This window comes from Peromyscus californicus, unplaced genomic scaffold, assembly GCF_007827085.1.
Source record: "Peromyscus californicus insignis strain IS unplaced genomic scaffold, ASM782708v3 Scaffold_16__1_contigs__length_79575227, whole genome shotgun sequence".
NCBI classification, from domain to species: Eukaryota; Metazoa; Chordata; class Mammalia; order Rodentia; family Cricetidae; genus Peromyscus; species Peromyscus californicus.
This window is the reverse complement of record NW_026294458.1, coordinates 2480293-2496310: the sequence shown is the minus strand read 5'-3', so window position 1 is coordinate 2496310 and position 16018 is coordinate 2480293. Positions and strand designations below refer to the sequence as shown.

Below are 16018 nucleotides of genomic sequence, written 5' to 3'. Positions count from 1 at the left end.
GTTCTTTTCATAGTTGCTTATTATTCACTTGATAAATCATTAGTCCCTTTTCATCTCTTATTTAGTAGGTGTGAGAAAAGGTCAGCTGATTAAGGGACATGGGAGTGAGTAAGCAGGAAATGAAGCAAAGGGAAATAAAGAAAGGGAGGAAGCTGTTTGTAATGACAGGAAACGGGAGACGGTCTGTGGTTGGTTTTATTTGTTGATAGTGATAGAGACCTAAGGACAAAGTAGTTTGAAAGGGGGAGGGAGTTTACATAAATCGTGTGTTAATATTAAATTAATACTAAACTCAGTAACAAGTTTTTGTGAATCGTGTACAGCTAAGCTGGACACCTAGGGTCAACTCAAATGCCAGGTTAGCTTCCAGCACAAGACAGAACCTGGTAGATTATTTTCCTTTGAAAGTGAACAACACATAAAGCAATTATACATTCATTCACTTTAAAAACATAAAAAATTAAATTTATTAGATTTTAGCTTCATCCTACAGCAAGAACTAGTAAATTTCTCTTTTTAGAAAGTCCCTAAAAATGCCAAGGTTTAGATTTTATTCTCCTTTTCTGTTTTTCCTGTCTATAGATAACTTGAATGAATCATTAAAGATAATATCATTATTAATTCTTAGTAATGTGTGCTGGCTTTAAACATTAAGACGCTGTTATTTACCTCCATCTTCCCTCTTCATCTTCTAAGTGGAGAACTGCACAGGCTCTGAATGAGCTCCCCATGGGAGCTGCTTTCTCCGGGAGCTGCCTTCCTAGCTCCTCTGGCTGTCAGCTCTACTTTATTCATTTTATCTTGTCAACATTATCATTGACCCCATAGACACTAAAATCTACTCTCTGTCCAAAGAGAGTTCTTAGAGTGAGGATCTGGGGGACAGTAGTCAGAAGAGAGTTTTGCAGTGGCAAGGGCCACATGTAACTCTGTAACAGTATGTCTTACACTCATATGCACAATGTCCTTTGCTTAGGATGTCAAAGCCCAGGCGACCATACCACTCCTGGGCTACATTGTGGATGACATGCCAAAGAGTGCAGATCTGCCACACAGTTTCAAACTGACCCAGTCCAAGTCTGTGCACAGCTTTGCTGCAGACAACGAGGAACTGAAACAGAAATGGCTGAAAATCATCCTTCTAGCTGTCACAGGTGAGACGCCAGATGGCCCAAGGGAGCATCTAGCCAGCTTGAACAATCTCCCTGGACCCAAGAAAAAGTCAGAATGCTAAACTGCAGCAGCTGCCAGTGTGGAGTCTCAAGTAAGACCAATAGCTCAAGACATCCCCAACTCTCCTTCCTCGTCTCTTAGCACTTTACATTGAGAAATATGGTTTCATAAATACATCTTTTGGGGACTTTTTAAATATGTTTTATACTCTTAGTAAAATCAATGTGCAGAGCCATTCTTCTGTTGAAGTTCTGAAATAATGTGGAAAGTGAAACATTTTTGATAAGCTATTCCTTAACTATGTACGTTGGCCTTGACGGGGTGGGTAACCATGTCAATTGATTGTATCACTACCTGGTTATAATGGGCCTTTCATTTAAGAAATCCTTCAATGTCTTGTTCACTTGTAACAGTGTGAAAGATATACCTCCATGTAACCAAAATAGATCTATGATTAAAAAAAAAAGTACAGGGACAGTTTAGAGAGTATTGTCTGAACTTGTCTAGTCTCATACTACATTCATGGTTTCTGTTCTTGTACAACACAAAGAAATATAGGTTGCTGGTGTTCATACTTTTCGACTTAAGATAATACTTGTTTTTGTAGAATTACTCCTAATAATAAAATATCTAAAATATCAATCAATGTACTTGTATATAGTATTGAAATAAGTATGAACATGTGAGCTTCTCTCTTCAGCTTTAGTTTTGTTTTTACTCTGGTTCATTTTTTAAATATAAAACCTATTTTATCTCTGAACTCAGCACTGTTCTAAACTTAATAAAAATTTTGGGTAATTTATGTTTAACTGATTGGAATCTAAATGTATTCATATTTTTATAGTAAAAAAAGCAGTAATTTATGTGGTGTAGGATATAGTTTGAATTCCAACAGTATTTTTAGAGTGCTATTTTTTTTTTGTTCTATACCTATTTAAAACAGTGCCTCTCTTAGAAGGTGCTATTAATACTTATTTAGATAAAAGATGAGGGTTTAGTTAATGTTAACTAAACATTATTATTTTACCTACTCTGATTATTCTCAACTTAAGTGCACTTTGGTCACTGAGATAAAAAATTGTATGGATTATTTTACATTTTACAATAACATAATTGTCTTAGTAATTTAATGTCAGTGTATACAAAAACTTTCACTAAAACTTGAACTATATAAGACATCTAACTTTATACAGACCTGGGATATGTGGGAAACATTTGTTTAATGTTTAATGTTTTCCTTTCCATAAGACTATTGTGAATGGTAATAATGAACACTTAAGATAACTGTGTGAGCTTTCCTTTTATCAGCTACAAAAGCTTATACATGTTCCAACTTACTTGGGAAAAGGAGTTACTAGATATATAGTAGAGGAAATTTATGCTTAATCATGCACTAGAAAAGAAAGCCGAAATCAGTATTGCAGAATCAATAATGGCAGGTTTCCAGGAGATGCAAAACATTGAAGAAAGTACAGAATTATTCTCCTTTTTTTATCCCACATGGAATCTCAGATGAACTATGGCTGTCTATTATAAATATAAAGTCTGCTCTTCATTAGTTTGTAACTAAAATGTCATGTTGAATTGACTATTTAACTTTTAATACTTTTCTCAGAGGGTTTTTTCTCACTTTCCCATACTCCAAGCATTACCACTTTTACGGTACTGTTTACTAGGAATCGATAAGAATGTCTCCACTACACACAGTCTTTAAGGGCTACACTTGAGATGTAAGTATGGTTACTCAGAATTTGAGACCACCACACGTTTGTTTATACAGCTCATGCTGCATAAGTAATGTCTCTTGTTTTTCCTACTTCAAAGGAGCAAAGGAACCAACCAGGTTCCCTTTGTCCATGAAATCCCAGACATGATCACTAACATTAAATCATCTACTCAGAGCCACCAGTGGGAGAAACAAAAAGCCAACGTCTTATTCCCTACTAAATGAGGGCCGAAAAAAAAGAAAAAAGAAAGAAATTGTACATTGTTTTTCTTTTCTAGTTGTCTGCATTGATGCTGCGTTTGGGTGGGAGAGATAGGTGTGCAGGGTACCTGTGGACAAAATTAAACAGTAGCTAGACTTGTTACTTTACTTTTCATATCTCAAGAAAAGAGAAGCAGTAAAATGTAGAATGACTATCAAAATAAAGATAAATATTTTGTAAATATAAATAGAATAATGAATGAGATATTCCACTTAGAAGATTTATGTCAGATTATTAAAAAATATTTGATCAGCAAGAAGACTACATGTTTGCCTACCAGCAAATTCTTGAATAGAAGTAATGTGGATAGATATTCAGTGTTGTTTAACTTAGATTATTGAAAGAATACTCATAAAAAGGATGTTAGCATGCTCTTATTGTTCATTAAATAAGGAATGTTAGTGCCAGAAGAGGATCTGTGGCCATTCCGGTTGCCACCTTTACCACCCTCACCATACTCTTAGCCAAGCACAGTGAGCAGCTGTCCCCATCTCACTCTCAAAAGAATCACTAATATTTTCAGTAGGAGAATTAAGAAAAGTAATAGAATAGTAATATTAGTTACTTATTAAAAACTCAGCTCTGGGGCTAAGGAGACTTCTATGCAAGGATGAGAAACAGAGTTCAGTCAGATCTCCAGAACCCACACAAAGGCCAGATGAGCATGGCTCAGCACAGCAGAGGCAAGGACAGGAGACCCTGGTGCAGGTTCGCTAGCCAGATGAGCCAAAGCAGCGAGTACAGGTGCAGCAAGTCACCTTGCCTCAGTGAGGTAGAGAGGTACCAAGGAAGTCACTTGACATGAAACTCAGATCTCTACACATATGCTCAACTACCTAAGTATATGTGAACATATGCATGGATAACGTGTGCTTATACACATATTCAAAAATTAATTTAAATAAACTCTAATCCAAGAGGTAATTAGAATAGTTAACCTCTTCTGAGATAACTGAGGTTTCATGATAAATTGAACCTGAAAATGTAAGTTACTTTCCTATTCAAATAAATGTTCTATGTGGTTCTTAATTTGTTGTTTTTTCTAATTCAATGCTTTCAAAAGTCATCTTCAAGAGAAGTGTCCTTGCAAACTTAAGAAAGTATTTATTTAGTAAAACCATTACTCATTCAAAGCATTCCACTTTTTAACTTAAACACTGCTTTTGTTGGAAGTCTACCATTTGGTAAAAGTGAGATGTGGTGCATACTTTATCTTGAGTTTTTTTTAATGGAATTCAATAATGAAAAATACCACTAGCCACTTTTGTAATAATGGCAAGCAATAAAACTCTCCAGGTATGAGTTTATGCTGAAAGTGTAAGGCCCTAAGCCACAGCATATAGAGAATCAGCTTCCTAGCAGTGACATGGTAATTGAAATTGCTGAGCACGGGGAAAGAAGGGAGCGGAAGCCATTGTTCCATGGTTTCAGATACTATCAACTGTGTCTTAGTTTTGCAAAGAATATGTACTATTTTCATTGGGTAAACTACACCAATTATTTTTAATTATAAAAATTAACCTTGTAAATGTTTCCTGTGGAATTTTCTAAACAGAGTATTTGTTGCAGTCACAACTGTTTAAAAAAAAACTGTAAATTCTGCGGTACTTCAGGGTTATTGAAGAGTCATTGATCCTTCTAAAAGCCTTTTCCCAAAAATACTTCTGGGGTTCATGATTCTGTTTTTCCTTCTCCTCCTTGTTGAGATAGAAATGGTTTTTCTCCTTCAATTATTTTCAATTATCATTTGTTTATCTCCAAAGCCTTAAGTTATTCAGAGCTTTTTGTCTGCAATGCATTGTTAATCAGGAGCTCTCTGCAGGTGTTGTCATAGCAAATGGGCAGAAATAAGAGCAAATAACTGTCTAGGAAACACAGGTCTTGTTCCGGCAGTTATCTCTGGTGTTTATACAGAGTAGAAAGTAACTTTACTTTCTTACATCACATGATATTCCTGTTAATAGATCGAAGATAAGCACATGGTATTTATAATCTAAAATCTGAAAAACAAGAAAATCTTTGTATTTTCTTTAATGTTGTGTTCTTCAAGTGTATGAATGTATGAACTATGGCTAAAGAGTTCCTCTTGTTAGAATTATGTTGATATCGATAGTGGATTCTGTAACTTCTTCACTCTTAGTTCCATTAGAATCAAATTACTTTTTATTTTAATATAACTACTAAGCTATAGGTTCCCTAGATTTAAAAAAAAATGAGTATTAGACCACTTGATCTATCTAAAAGACCTATCTGTGACTTTATATGTATAAATGTAAAAAATATTACTCTTCAATTCTCACCAAAGGAACAAAATGTTATGTAAATTTTAATTTAAGTGTTTTAACAAAAATTATTCACAGGTATTCAATGTTATAATTCTTCTTTACACATGCCCTTCAATCTTCCCAGGTTACAGGAAGAGACAATGTTGCTTTTGTTGCAGGTGTAGAGAGAAGAATGTGGTTAGCAGCAGAAACAACAGAAATGAATAGATATGGGTAAACGGGCTGCTGGTCTCCAGGGAAGAGCAACACAGCAAAACACTGAGCTGCGCACTGGAAATCAAGTAGAAGCTATCCATGTACTTGGTTGTTGATGGAATCCTTGTACCCAGGCTTTGGCCTTAGCCTCTAAATTGTAGATGACACTATCTTATTATTACTTTCTTTTTCCTTTAAGCTTTTAAAAAATAATTTCATTCTATAAATGATTTTCTGCTGGTTTTGGCTCTAAATTCAACTCTCTAAGCTAAGGGCATGGCCAAATGCTGTGTCTTTTATGTATTTCAAGATAAAATAAAACATGGCTTCTACAAGACAGTTAATTTGTTGGGGGAGCATCCCTGAAAGTTGCAAGAAGGTTTTCCTTTGTCCTGAAATTCATTTTGGTCAATTTAATAAAATATTAAGTCATATTTTAATATATTTTAATAAGTGAATGCTAAATACAAAGTAAAGACATGTTTGGGGACAAACAGGCCATAGAGCCCATTGTGATGACAGAATTGCATTGTGTATTATGGTTTATGAAAACTCAAATGTATCATAGGTACCATTAGCATATAATCATTCACATATAAAACCAAACTGGTATTTCATCTTTTAAGAGACAATTAACTGTTATTTAAAAATAAGTATTATCTTGATTTTTCTTTTGACATGTTGACTGAGTTTGAAAGGGCATATCAGAATATTATAGTTGACTCTAATGTGAAAAAATAAACACCCAATTTTCCAGTGGTATGAATGTAAAATACTTGGACATAGTGTATATATAGTGTAACATCTGTATATTTGATCATAAAGTCAGGTAATTGAAAACATTGTAAAATTAAACCCTTCAATTCTTGTTAAATATGAAACATTTGTATCTTGTAAATAAAGATCCTTAAATTGGTTCTGGACTAGGACTATGTGTATTCAGTATTCATGATTTTGATTTTCTGATCAGATAAAAGGTTATTCCAACAGGATATTGATACTTCTAGATTCTAGTCATCAAAAACCCTAAAGAAAATCCTAAGAAACTTTCAAATGTGATGTCACAAGTAAAACTTTCCAGAGATCACATTTTTTATAAGTTTATCAGCTTTTTTAGGCGATAAAGAACTAATTTACAATTTACCAAACACTATATAAAAGCAATTGGCCTCAGCTAAAGGATTGCTTACAATGAACACTGCTCTTGGCTCTTCAACATTACTTGTTTGGATTCATGGTTTTTCTGGGTGGAATATGTAGAGAGCACCAGTGTGTGATAATTAAGGGCTTCTCAAACTTTGTTCAGGGCATAGTGTTAAAATGAAGAATGTGACTTAGCAGGCCCACAGCACAGTCTTAACTGTCCTTGATCAGGCTGCTGCTCCTCAGAAGAATATCAAGAGTAGGAAAGGCTTCGTCAGGGAGAGCTAACTGGAAACCCCTGGTTGTGTCATTTATTGTTGTGACTTCAGAGATAAAGTCTTTTTTTTTTTTTTTTTTTTTTGGTTTTTTGAGACAGGGTTTCTCTGTGTCGTTTTTCTCCTGTCCTGGAACTCACTCTGTAGCCCAGGCTGGCCTCGAACTCACAGAGATCCATCTGCCTCTGCCTCCCGAGTGCTGGGATTAAAGGCGTGCGCCACCACCGCCCAGCATAAACTCTTTCTTGAAGAATGGTGTGCCATAGATGACACAAATGTATTACCTGCTCCATATGAGGTACTGGCTCCTCATTGCTAACATTAGAAATCATTTAGTTAAGGCAAAAGTTTGCAGACCTGTGTGACAGTATGATATGATCACCTAGACACCATTTAAACAGGCTAATGCCTTTGATCCACCTTCAAATTCCTAAGCTCTTGGGTTAGGCTCTGGATAGCAGTGGCTTAAAAATTCCTTATGTGGGAAAATATTTCAAGATAATTGGGGATTTTCTGAATAACACTCCAGTAGCAAGAAATGACAAGTGGAATTGTATGCTGTCTATAACCCTCTACACAGACGAGAACATTGGAATGATTAGGCAACCTAAAAGGGAACAAAGTCTTTGCCAAATATTCACCTGATGAGAGAATAATGTTCAGAATATATAAGGACTTAAAAAATGTCCCCACTACTTCTTTATCACAGTCTACTGTTACTCTCTCTACAGTTCCTCATTCTCTGCACAGTGACTGATTCTGACTCTATAGTAATCACCACCTTCTCTGATGAGGGCTGAAACAGGCACCAATCTCTGGGTATAAAAGTAAGTGCTTAGGAGACAGTTTAATACTATTTAATAGAATAACAGCAGTAGGTTCTGCCCTTGGGCCTATTACCTACCCACCTCATGTTCTTGCCCAGTTTACAGTACTGGGGATGAGTTTCATCTTATGAAACAAGCCTTAAAAACAACCTTGTGGAAGACAGCTGTAAAACAGTGTTTTCTTTACATGAAGGGGTCATTGCACACAGGAGCCTCACAGCAGCCATGACTGTATATATGGAACTATTTTCTTGACATGGTTATTGCATGCATGAGCTCACAGCAGCCATGTATATACAGAACTTGTACAAGATAAAACCAGTCACAATCCCAGCATGGGTAGGGGAAGAAGGTCATGAAGTCTCACCACTAGCTGAGAAGCTATTGGCAATTAATGGCTGCTAGGGGAGGGAAAGTGTTCATTTTCTTCAGGGTTGCAACCCCTGCTAGGCTACACATCTTCTGATGGGTGGTGCTACATCCACGCACATGCTGGCAGCTCTAAGTGCACTCAGAGTGTTTAAAACAACATACACTTGTGAGGAGAAAGTGGTGGTAAGGCAATAAGGAAGGTTGGATTTATTCAAAACACTACATGCATATTTGAAATTCCCAATAAGAGTTCAGGTGTCACTGGGCGATGGTAATGCATTCCTTTAATTCCAGCACTTGGGAGGCAGAGGCAGGCAGATCTCTGTGAGTTTGAGGCCAGCCTGGTCTACAACATAAGTTCCATCCAGGATAGCCAAGGCTGTTACACAGAGAAACCCTGTCTCAACAAACCAGAGAGAGAGAGAGAGAGAGAGAGAGAGAGAGAGAGAGAGAGAGAGAGTTCATTACAACTTTTTTTTTTTGTTTTGTTTTTGTTTTTGTTTTTCGAGACAGGGTTTCTCTGTGTAGTTTTGCGCCTTTCCTGGGACTCACTTGGTAGCCCAGGCTGGCCTCGAACTCACAGAGATCCGCCTGCCTCTGCCTCCCGAGTGCTGGGATTAAAGGCGTGTGCCACCACCGCCCGGCTCATTACAACTTTTAACTAATTCTTACCCTTCCTTTAAGGTTAAGAAAGAAAAGATTTAACAAGTTTCAGAAAAGCTCTTATCTTGATGCTTGATGACATATTATCATTTAGGTCTTTAGTAATTGAATTGTAAACATGCTAATGTTTTTATCATGAGATTTGGAAAATGAGATATGAAGTCTGTATTGTACATGTAGCAAAGTGGGTGAAAGCAAAGCCAGGAAAGTAGCTTTTCCGGCATCTGGAGGTGAGCAGGACAGCAGCCTTGAGTCACAGAAGCCAAAGTCACAGAAGTCTAGGAATAAGGAAGCAAGGTGTCGGAACTCAAGGTGAAGCATGGACATGCTGCTTCCAGGGGCTTGAAGTTGACTTCAGTTTGGCCCCACCAGCTTTCAAATTATGTGCTTGGGCACCAGATACATACAAAGTGAACATCTTAAAATATCATCACATAGTAGGAATGTAGCTCTGATAAAGGGACTGACTGTCTACCATGTAGAAGCATCTGGTCATCTGCTGCACAGCAAAATACATAAATAATAAACAACTTGTGTAATGGGAAAATTGGGAAAGACTCTATATAGGATAACTAATAGGAGAAGAAATATTGAAATATATTAAAAACATACAAATAATGTACTATACAAATAAACAATCATTACTTTTTAAAATTGATTTTCTTTATTTTCATTGAAAATAGATTTTTTTCATTTAAAATTGTTTTTCAAATCTGCTTTTTAAAAAAAATTTTTAAGAAGAACTCTGATTTCTCTATGTTGCTCCTAACACCTGGCTTCAAGTAATTCTCATATGTCAGCCTCCCAAGTAGCTGAGGCTAAAACAATAGGTTCATGCCACTGTGTTATAGCTTATGACTTATAAGTTATAGTTAGTATAGGCTTCTAGTTAATAAAACTTAAAATATTCATTGCGGAATAGATCAGTAGTCAAGTATTTCCTACAGTTTAATATAAGATGTCCTAACTCTAATCCTCAGCATGGAAAAAAGTGATACCCCCCAGGGAGTTATGACAGAGAACATTCCTGCCATGCTTACTATAGTATATAAAATGCTCTTTGTTTGTGGTGGCAATTTAGAAAGAGTACTCATATTTTAAAGAATCCTACCTTTGGCTTCACAGTTCTACTTGTAGGAACTTATTCTAGCATCCTGCTAGTTCTTCCTTTCTTCACCAACCCTTCAGCCATTCCTTCTCCTCATCTCCATTCCTTTGTGTCTCCCTAAAGATCCACAGAACCATTCTCCACCAGGGACCCCACTTGGATTTCAGGGAGTCTCACTGTGCTCTCCTTCCTCTCCTTCATTCTGAATTCTCCAGAGTACTCATAAACCTGCTATGCCCCACACCTCCTGCACAACCCTGGGAAACTCCTCCCAGTCCACTCCTTCCCCTTTGGACTTAGTCTCAGAGTGGAGACTCAGGGAACCTCTAGTTCTTCCACACAGACCTCCTCAGCCATTCCACTCATCCCATCTTTATGCCATAGTGAATCCCCACTGACCCACAGAACCCCTCTCTAATGGAGATCCAACAGCTGCCACACTTGACTGTCGGGCAGGTTGCCTGTGCCCTTTTCATCTACTATTCTGGACTCCGCAGAGCACTCTTAGAATGACACTGCCTGATCACCTCAGTCTCTCCTCCTAACCTACCTCCAACCTCTTTGCACTCTCTGTCATCTGTGGCTAGAGCCTGGGTAACCCTGGTTCTGCCTCTGCTGCCCTTTGTGGAGCCAGACTCCAAGTCCTGTTTAAGAAAATTCTAATTCAGATCTGAGATGAGCTGGAGTCTGAAACCGGGATAGAGAGTGACTCCAAGAAGGAAAACTGAGTGTTATTCTTCTGATCCACAACCTGTCAGATTAGGGCAACAGCAACCAAGGACCAAGCTCCCACCCAACAAAGGCAAGACCAGACATCTACTCCAACAAACATCAAAAATGCTAAAACTCCAGATGTTTAGATTCCTGCACAAAAAAAGGGACAACTATGGCAATGTGATTCCCCCAGAAATAAGTAACCCTATTTTAAGATGTCCTAAGAAAAGCAATTTGGCTGAAGTATAAAACAGGGACTCCAAAATAACAATTATGAATATGTTCAAAGGCCTTAAAGAGGATTTAAACACCTCAATGAAGACTGTGGAAGCACAAACAGTTGAATGAAATAAGGAAAATAACTCAGATATGAAAGCAGAACTTAACAAAGAAATAGAAAAAAAAAAGCCAAAGTGGAATAACACTTGAACAACTCAGAAGTCAAACAAAAGTCTCATAAATAAGCCTCACCAACAAGTTAAGAGGCATGGAAGAGAATCTTAAAAGTATTGAAGATAAGGTAGAAGAAATGGATAGCTTGGTCAAAGAAAATAATAAATCTAAAAATAAAACCCAGGTAAAAGCATCTAGGAATTCTTAGACACTAATAAAAACAAAAACAAACAAAAAAACCTATGGATGACAGGTGTAGATGAAGAAGAAAATCAAGTCAAAAGCACAGAAAATATTTTTAACACAATTATAGAAGAATCCTCTCTAAAGGAAGAGATGCCTACTAAGGTTCAAGAGGCATACAGAACACCAAATAAACAGGACCAAAAAAATTCTCCATAACATAATAATCAAAACACTAAGTGTACTGAACAAAGAATAGTAAGATCTGCAAGGGGAAAAGACCAAATCACGTATAAAAGTAGGTCCATTAGAATAACACCTGGCTTTTCAATAGAGATTTTTAAAGCCAGAAGGGCCTAGTGGATGTTTTACAATCTCTGAAAGACCACAGATGCCAGCCCAAAACATATACAAAGCAAAACTGTCTATCAGAATCAACAAAGAAGGAAAAACATTTTGTAATAAAAAAAACAAATGTAAATTTCTGTCCATCAATCCATCTCTACAGAAGGCACTAATAGGAAGACCTCACTCTGAAGAGAAAGTTAGTTACACTCAAGATGACACAAGGAATATGTATGTGTATATATATATTCCTCTTGGAATAACTCAACCCAAACAAGTGCAAGATTATATAATTATATTATATATTAAGACACTGAAGAAAACATTAGAAGATGGAAAGATCTCCCATGCTTAGGAGTCAGTAGGATTAATATGGTAAAAATGGTCATCCTACCAAAAGCAATTTACAGATTCAATGCAATCCTCATCAAAATTACAACACAATTCTTTACATAAATTGAAAAAAATCTTAATATGAAAACACACATACACAAAAAGGCAGGATAGCTAAAACTATAAAATAACAGCTAGATATATTACTATCCCAGATTTCAAGTTATATTACAGACCAATAGTAATTTTTTAAAAAAAACATTGTTTTGGCAAAAAGAAAAAAAACAGACAAGTTAATTAATGGAATAGAATTGAAGGCCTTCCCCCCCTGCCCCCTCATCAAGAAAACAGCCCCCTCTGATACCAGTGACCAGCAGAGTCATAAGCCTACCCCTTGGCCCTGGGGGCACATTCTGTGCCCCTCCCCCAAAGCCATTGGAGCCCCAGGGACCCTCCAGCTGCCTCTTCCCTCACTCCCTCGCCAAGAAAACAGCTTCCTGAGACACCAATAAAAACCAGAGTCATAAGCCCAGCCTGCACCACCTGGAAACAGGTAAGGCCCCATCTCTGGACTGAGCAGACCAGGTCCCTAGCCCCTAGGCCCAGGGACACATTCCGTGCCCCTCCCCCAAGCCATTGGAGCCCCAGGAACCAGCCAGCTGCCTCTTACCTTGCTCCTTTGCTAAGAAAACAGGTCCCACCCTACATGGATTAGGAATAGCTGCTCCCTGAGACAGAGCCCACTAGTGCCCATTGGACTAAAATCTGCTCCCTGAGACATAGAATCCACCAGCACCAATTGGACCAAGAGCCCAGATTAGACCAAGAGCTCCTATTAGACCTAGAATATCAACTGGACCAAAAAAGGCTCCTTCAGACACAGACACCACTTGCACAGAGTGGAGGAAGAGATGGGTAGATGCCAGTGTAAAAATACAGTCAACAACATAAAGACCAACATGGTACCATCAGAACCTAGTGGTGCTACACCAGCAAGACCTGAACATCCCAAAGCAGAAGAAGCAGAAGAAATTGACCTTTAAAATGACTTTAAGAAGATGATACAGGCCTTTAAAGAGGAAATGAAAATTTCCCATAAAAAATTCGCAGAAAAGACAAAAAATTGGAAGAAATCAATAAATCCTTTAAAGAAAGCCAAGAAAAAGCAATTAAACAGGTGAATGAAACAGTCCTAGATTTGAAAACTGAAATAGAGGCAATAAAGAAAAACAAACTGAGGAAATGCTGGAGACAGAAAATCTGAATAAAGGAACAGGAACTACAGATGCAAGCATAACCAACAGAATGCAAGAGATGGAAGAGATAATCTCTGGTGTTGAAGATACAATAGGGGAAATAGATTCATCGGTCAAAGAAAACGCTAAAGCCAAAAAAGTCATAACACAAAACATCCAGGAAATTTGGGACACCATGAAAAGACCAAGCCTAAGAATAATAGGGATAGAAGAAGGAGAAGAATACCAACTCAAAGGCACAGAAAATGTATTCAACAAAGTCATAGAAGAAAACTTTCACAACTTAAAGAAGGAAATGCCTATAAAGATACAAGAAGGTTACAGAACACCAAATAGACTGGATCCAAAAAAATGTCCCCTTGCCACATAATAATCAAACTACTAAACATACAGAATAAAGAAAAAATATTAAGAGCTGCAAAGGAAAAAGGCCAAGTGATATATAAAGGCAGAACCATCAGAAGAGCACCTGACTTCTCAATGGAGACTCTGAAAATCAGAAGGTCCTGGACAGACCATGGATGACAACCCAGACTATTATATCCAGCAAAACTCTGAACTGTCATTGATGGAGTAAACAGAATATTCCATGATAAAACCAGATTTAAACAATATCTTTCCACAAATCCAGCCCTACAGAAAGCACTAGAAGGAAAAATCCAACCTAAGGAAGCTAGATACACCCATGAAAACACAGGCAATAGATAATCCCACACCAACAAATACCAAAGAAGGGAAACACAACACTACCAACAAAAAAATAACAGGAATTAACAATCACTGGTCATTAATATTCATTAATATCAATGGTCTCAAATTGCCTATAAAACGACAAGGCTAACACAATGCATACAAAAACAGGATCCATCCTTCTGCTGCATACAAGAAACATACCTCAACTTCAAAGACAGACACTAACTCAGAATAAAAGGCAGGGAAAAGACTTCCCAGTCAAATGGACTTAAGAAGCAGGCTGGTGTAGCTATGCTAATATCTAGTAAAACAGATTTCAAACTAAAATCAATTGAAAGAGATTGGAAAGGACATTACATAATTATCACAGGGAAAATCCACCAAGATGTAATCTCAATTCTGAACATTTATGCTCCAAATACAAGGGCACCCACATTTGTAAAAGAAACATTACTAAAGCTTAAATTGCACATCAAACCCCACACACTAGTAGTAGGAGATTTCAACACCCCACTCTCAGCACTGGATAAATTTGCCAGACTGAAACTTAACAGAGAAATAAGGTACCGAACAGAAGCTATGAATCAAATGGACTTAATAGATATCTACAGAATATTTTACCCTAACAAAAAAAATGTACCTTCTTCTCCGCACCCCATGGAACCTTCTCTAAAATTGACCACATGCTCAGTCATAAAGCAAATCTCAATAGATAAAAAAAAAATTAGAATAACCTCCTGTATTCTATCAGACTACCATGGCTTAAAGTTACATTTCAATAGCCACAAAAATTACAGAAAGCCTACAATCTCATGGAATCTGAATAATGCCCAAATGAATCACCAATGGGTCAAGGAAGAAATAAAGAAAGAAATTAAAGATTTCTTAGAATTCAATGAAAATGAAAGTGCAACATATCCAAACTTAAGGGACACTATGAAAGCAGTGCTAAGAGGAAAATTCCTAGCACTAAATGCCCACATAAAGAAGATGGAGAAATCTCACACTAGTGACTTAACAGCACACCTGAAAGCTCTAGAACAAAAAGAAGCAAATTCACCCAGGACAAATCGACGCCAGGAAATAACCAAATTGAGGGCTGAAATCAATGAAATAGAAACAAAGAGAACAATACAAAGAATCAATGAAACAAAGAGTTGGTTCTTTGAAAAAATCAACAAGATAGACAAGCCTTTATCCAAATTAACCAAAAGGCAGAGAGAGAGCATCCAAATCACCAAAATCAGAAATGAAAAGGGAGGCATAACAACAGACAATGAGGAAATCCAGAGAATCATCAAGTCATACTTCAAAAACCTATACTCCACAAAATTGGAAAATATTAAGGAAATGGACATTTTCTAAATAGGTACCACATACCAAAGTTAAATAAAGATGAGATAAACTATTTAAGTAGACCAATAACCCCTAAAGAAATAGAAACAGACATTAAAAGTCTCCCAACCAAAAAAAGCCCAGGTCCAGATTGTTTGAGTGCAGAATTCTACCAGATTTTCAAAGAACACCTAATTTCAATACTCTTCAAGTTGTTCCACACAATAGAAACAGAAGGAACATTACCAAACTCCTTTTATGAGGCTACAGTTACCCTGATACCCAAACCACACAAAGATACAACAAAGAAAGAGAATTACAGACCAATCTCCCTCATGAACATTGATGCAAAAATACTCAATAAAATATTGGCAAACCGAATGAATCCAAGCACACATCAAAAAAAATTATCCACCATGATCATGTAGGCTTCATCCCAGGGATGCAAGGATGGTTCAACATATGAAAATCTGTCAATGTAATACAACATATAAACAAACTAAAAGAAAAAAAACACATGATCATCTCATTAGATGCTGAAAAAGCCTTTGACACAATTCAACACCCCTTCATGATAAAGGTCCTAGAGAGATCAAGAATACAAGGTACATACCTAAACATAATAAAGGCAATTTACAGCAAGCCAACAGCAAACATCAAAGTAAATGGAGAGAAACTCAAAGTGATTCCACTAAAATCAGGAACAAGACAAGGCTGTCCACTCTCCCAATATTTAT

The 16018-nt window shown here is 37.0% G+C and overlaps 1 protein-coding gene across 9 annotated transcripts in view; it reads left to right on the top strand.

Annotated features, from left to right (window-relative positions):
* Fgd4 (FYVE, RhoGEF and PH domain containing 4) overlaps positions 1–6564 on the top strand; it is a 209840-nt gene extending 203276 nt beyond the window's left edge. For 7 of the 9 annotated variants that reach the window (XM_052739977.1, XM_052739968.1, XM_052739974.1 and 4 more), the window contains one exon: positions 977–6564. In XM_052739977.1, coding sequence (XP_052595937.1) covers positions 977–1234 — 258 coding nt within the window. In that variant the 3' untranslated portion in view covers positions 1235–6564. The remainder of the gene's footprint in view (positions 1–976) is intronic. The other 2 variants (XM_052739970.1, XM_052739969.1) reach the window with 2 other exon arrangements.
* Positions 6565–16018: the final 9454 nt, after the last annotated feature.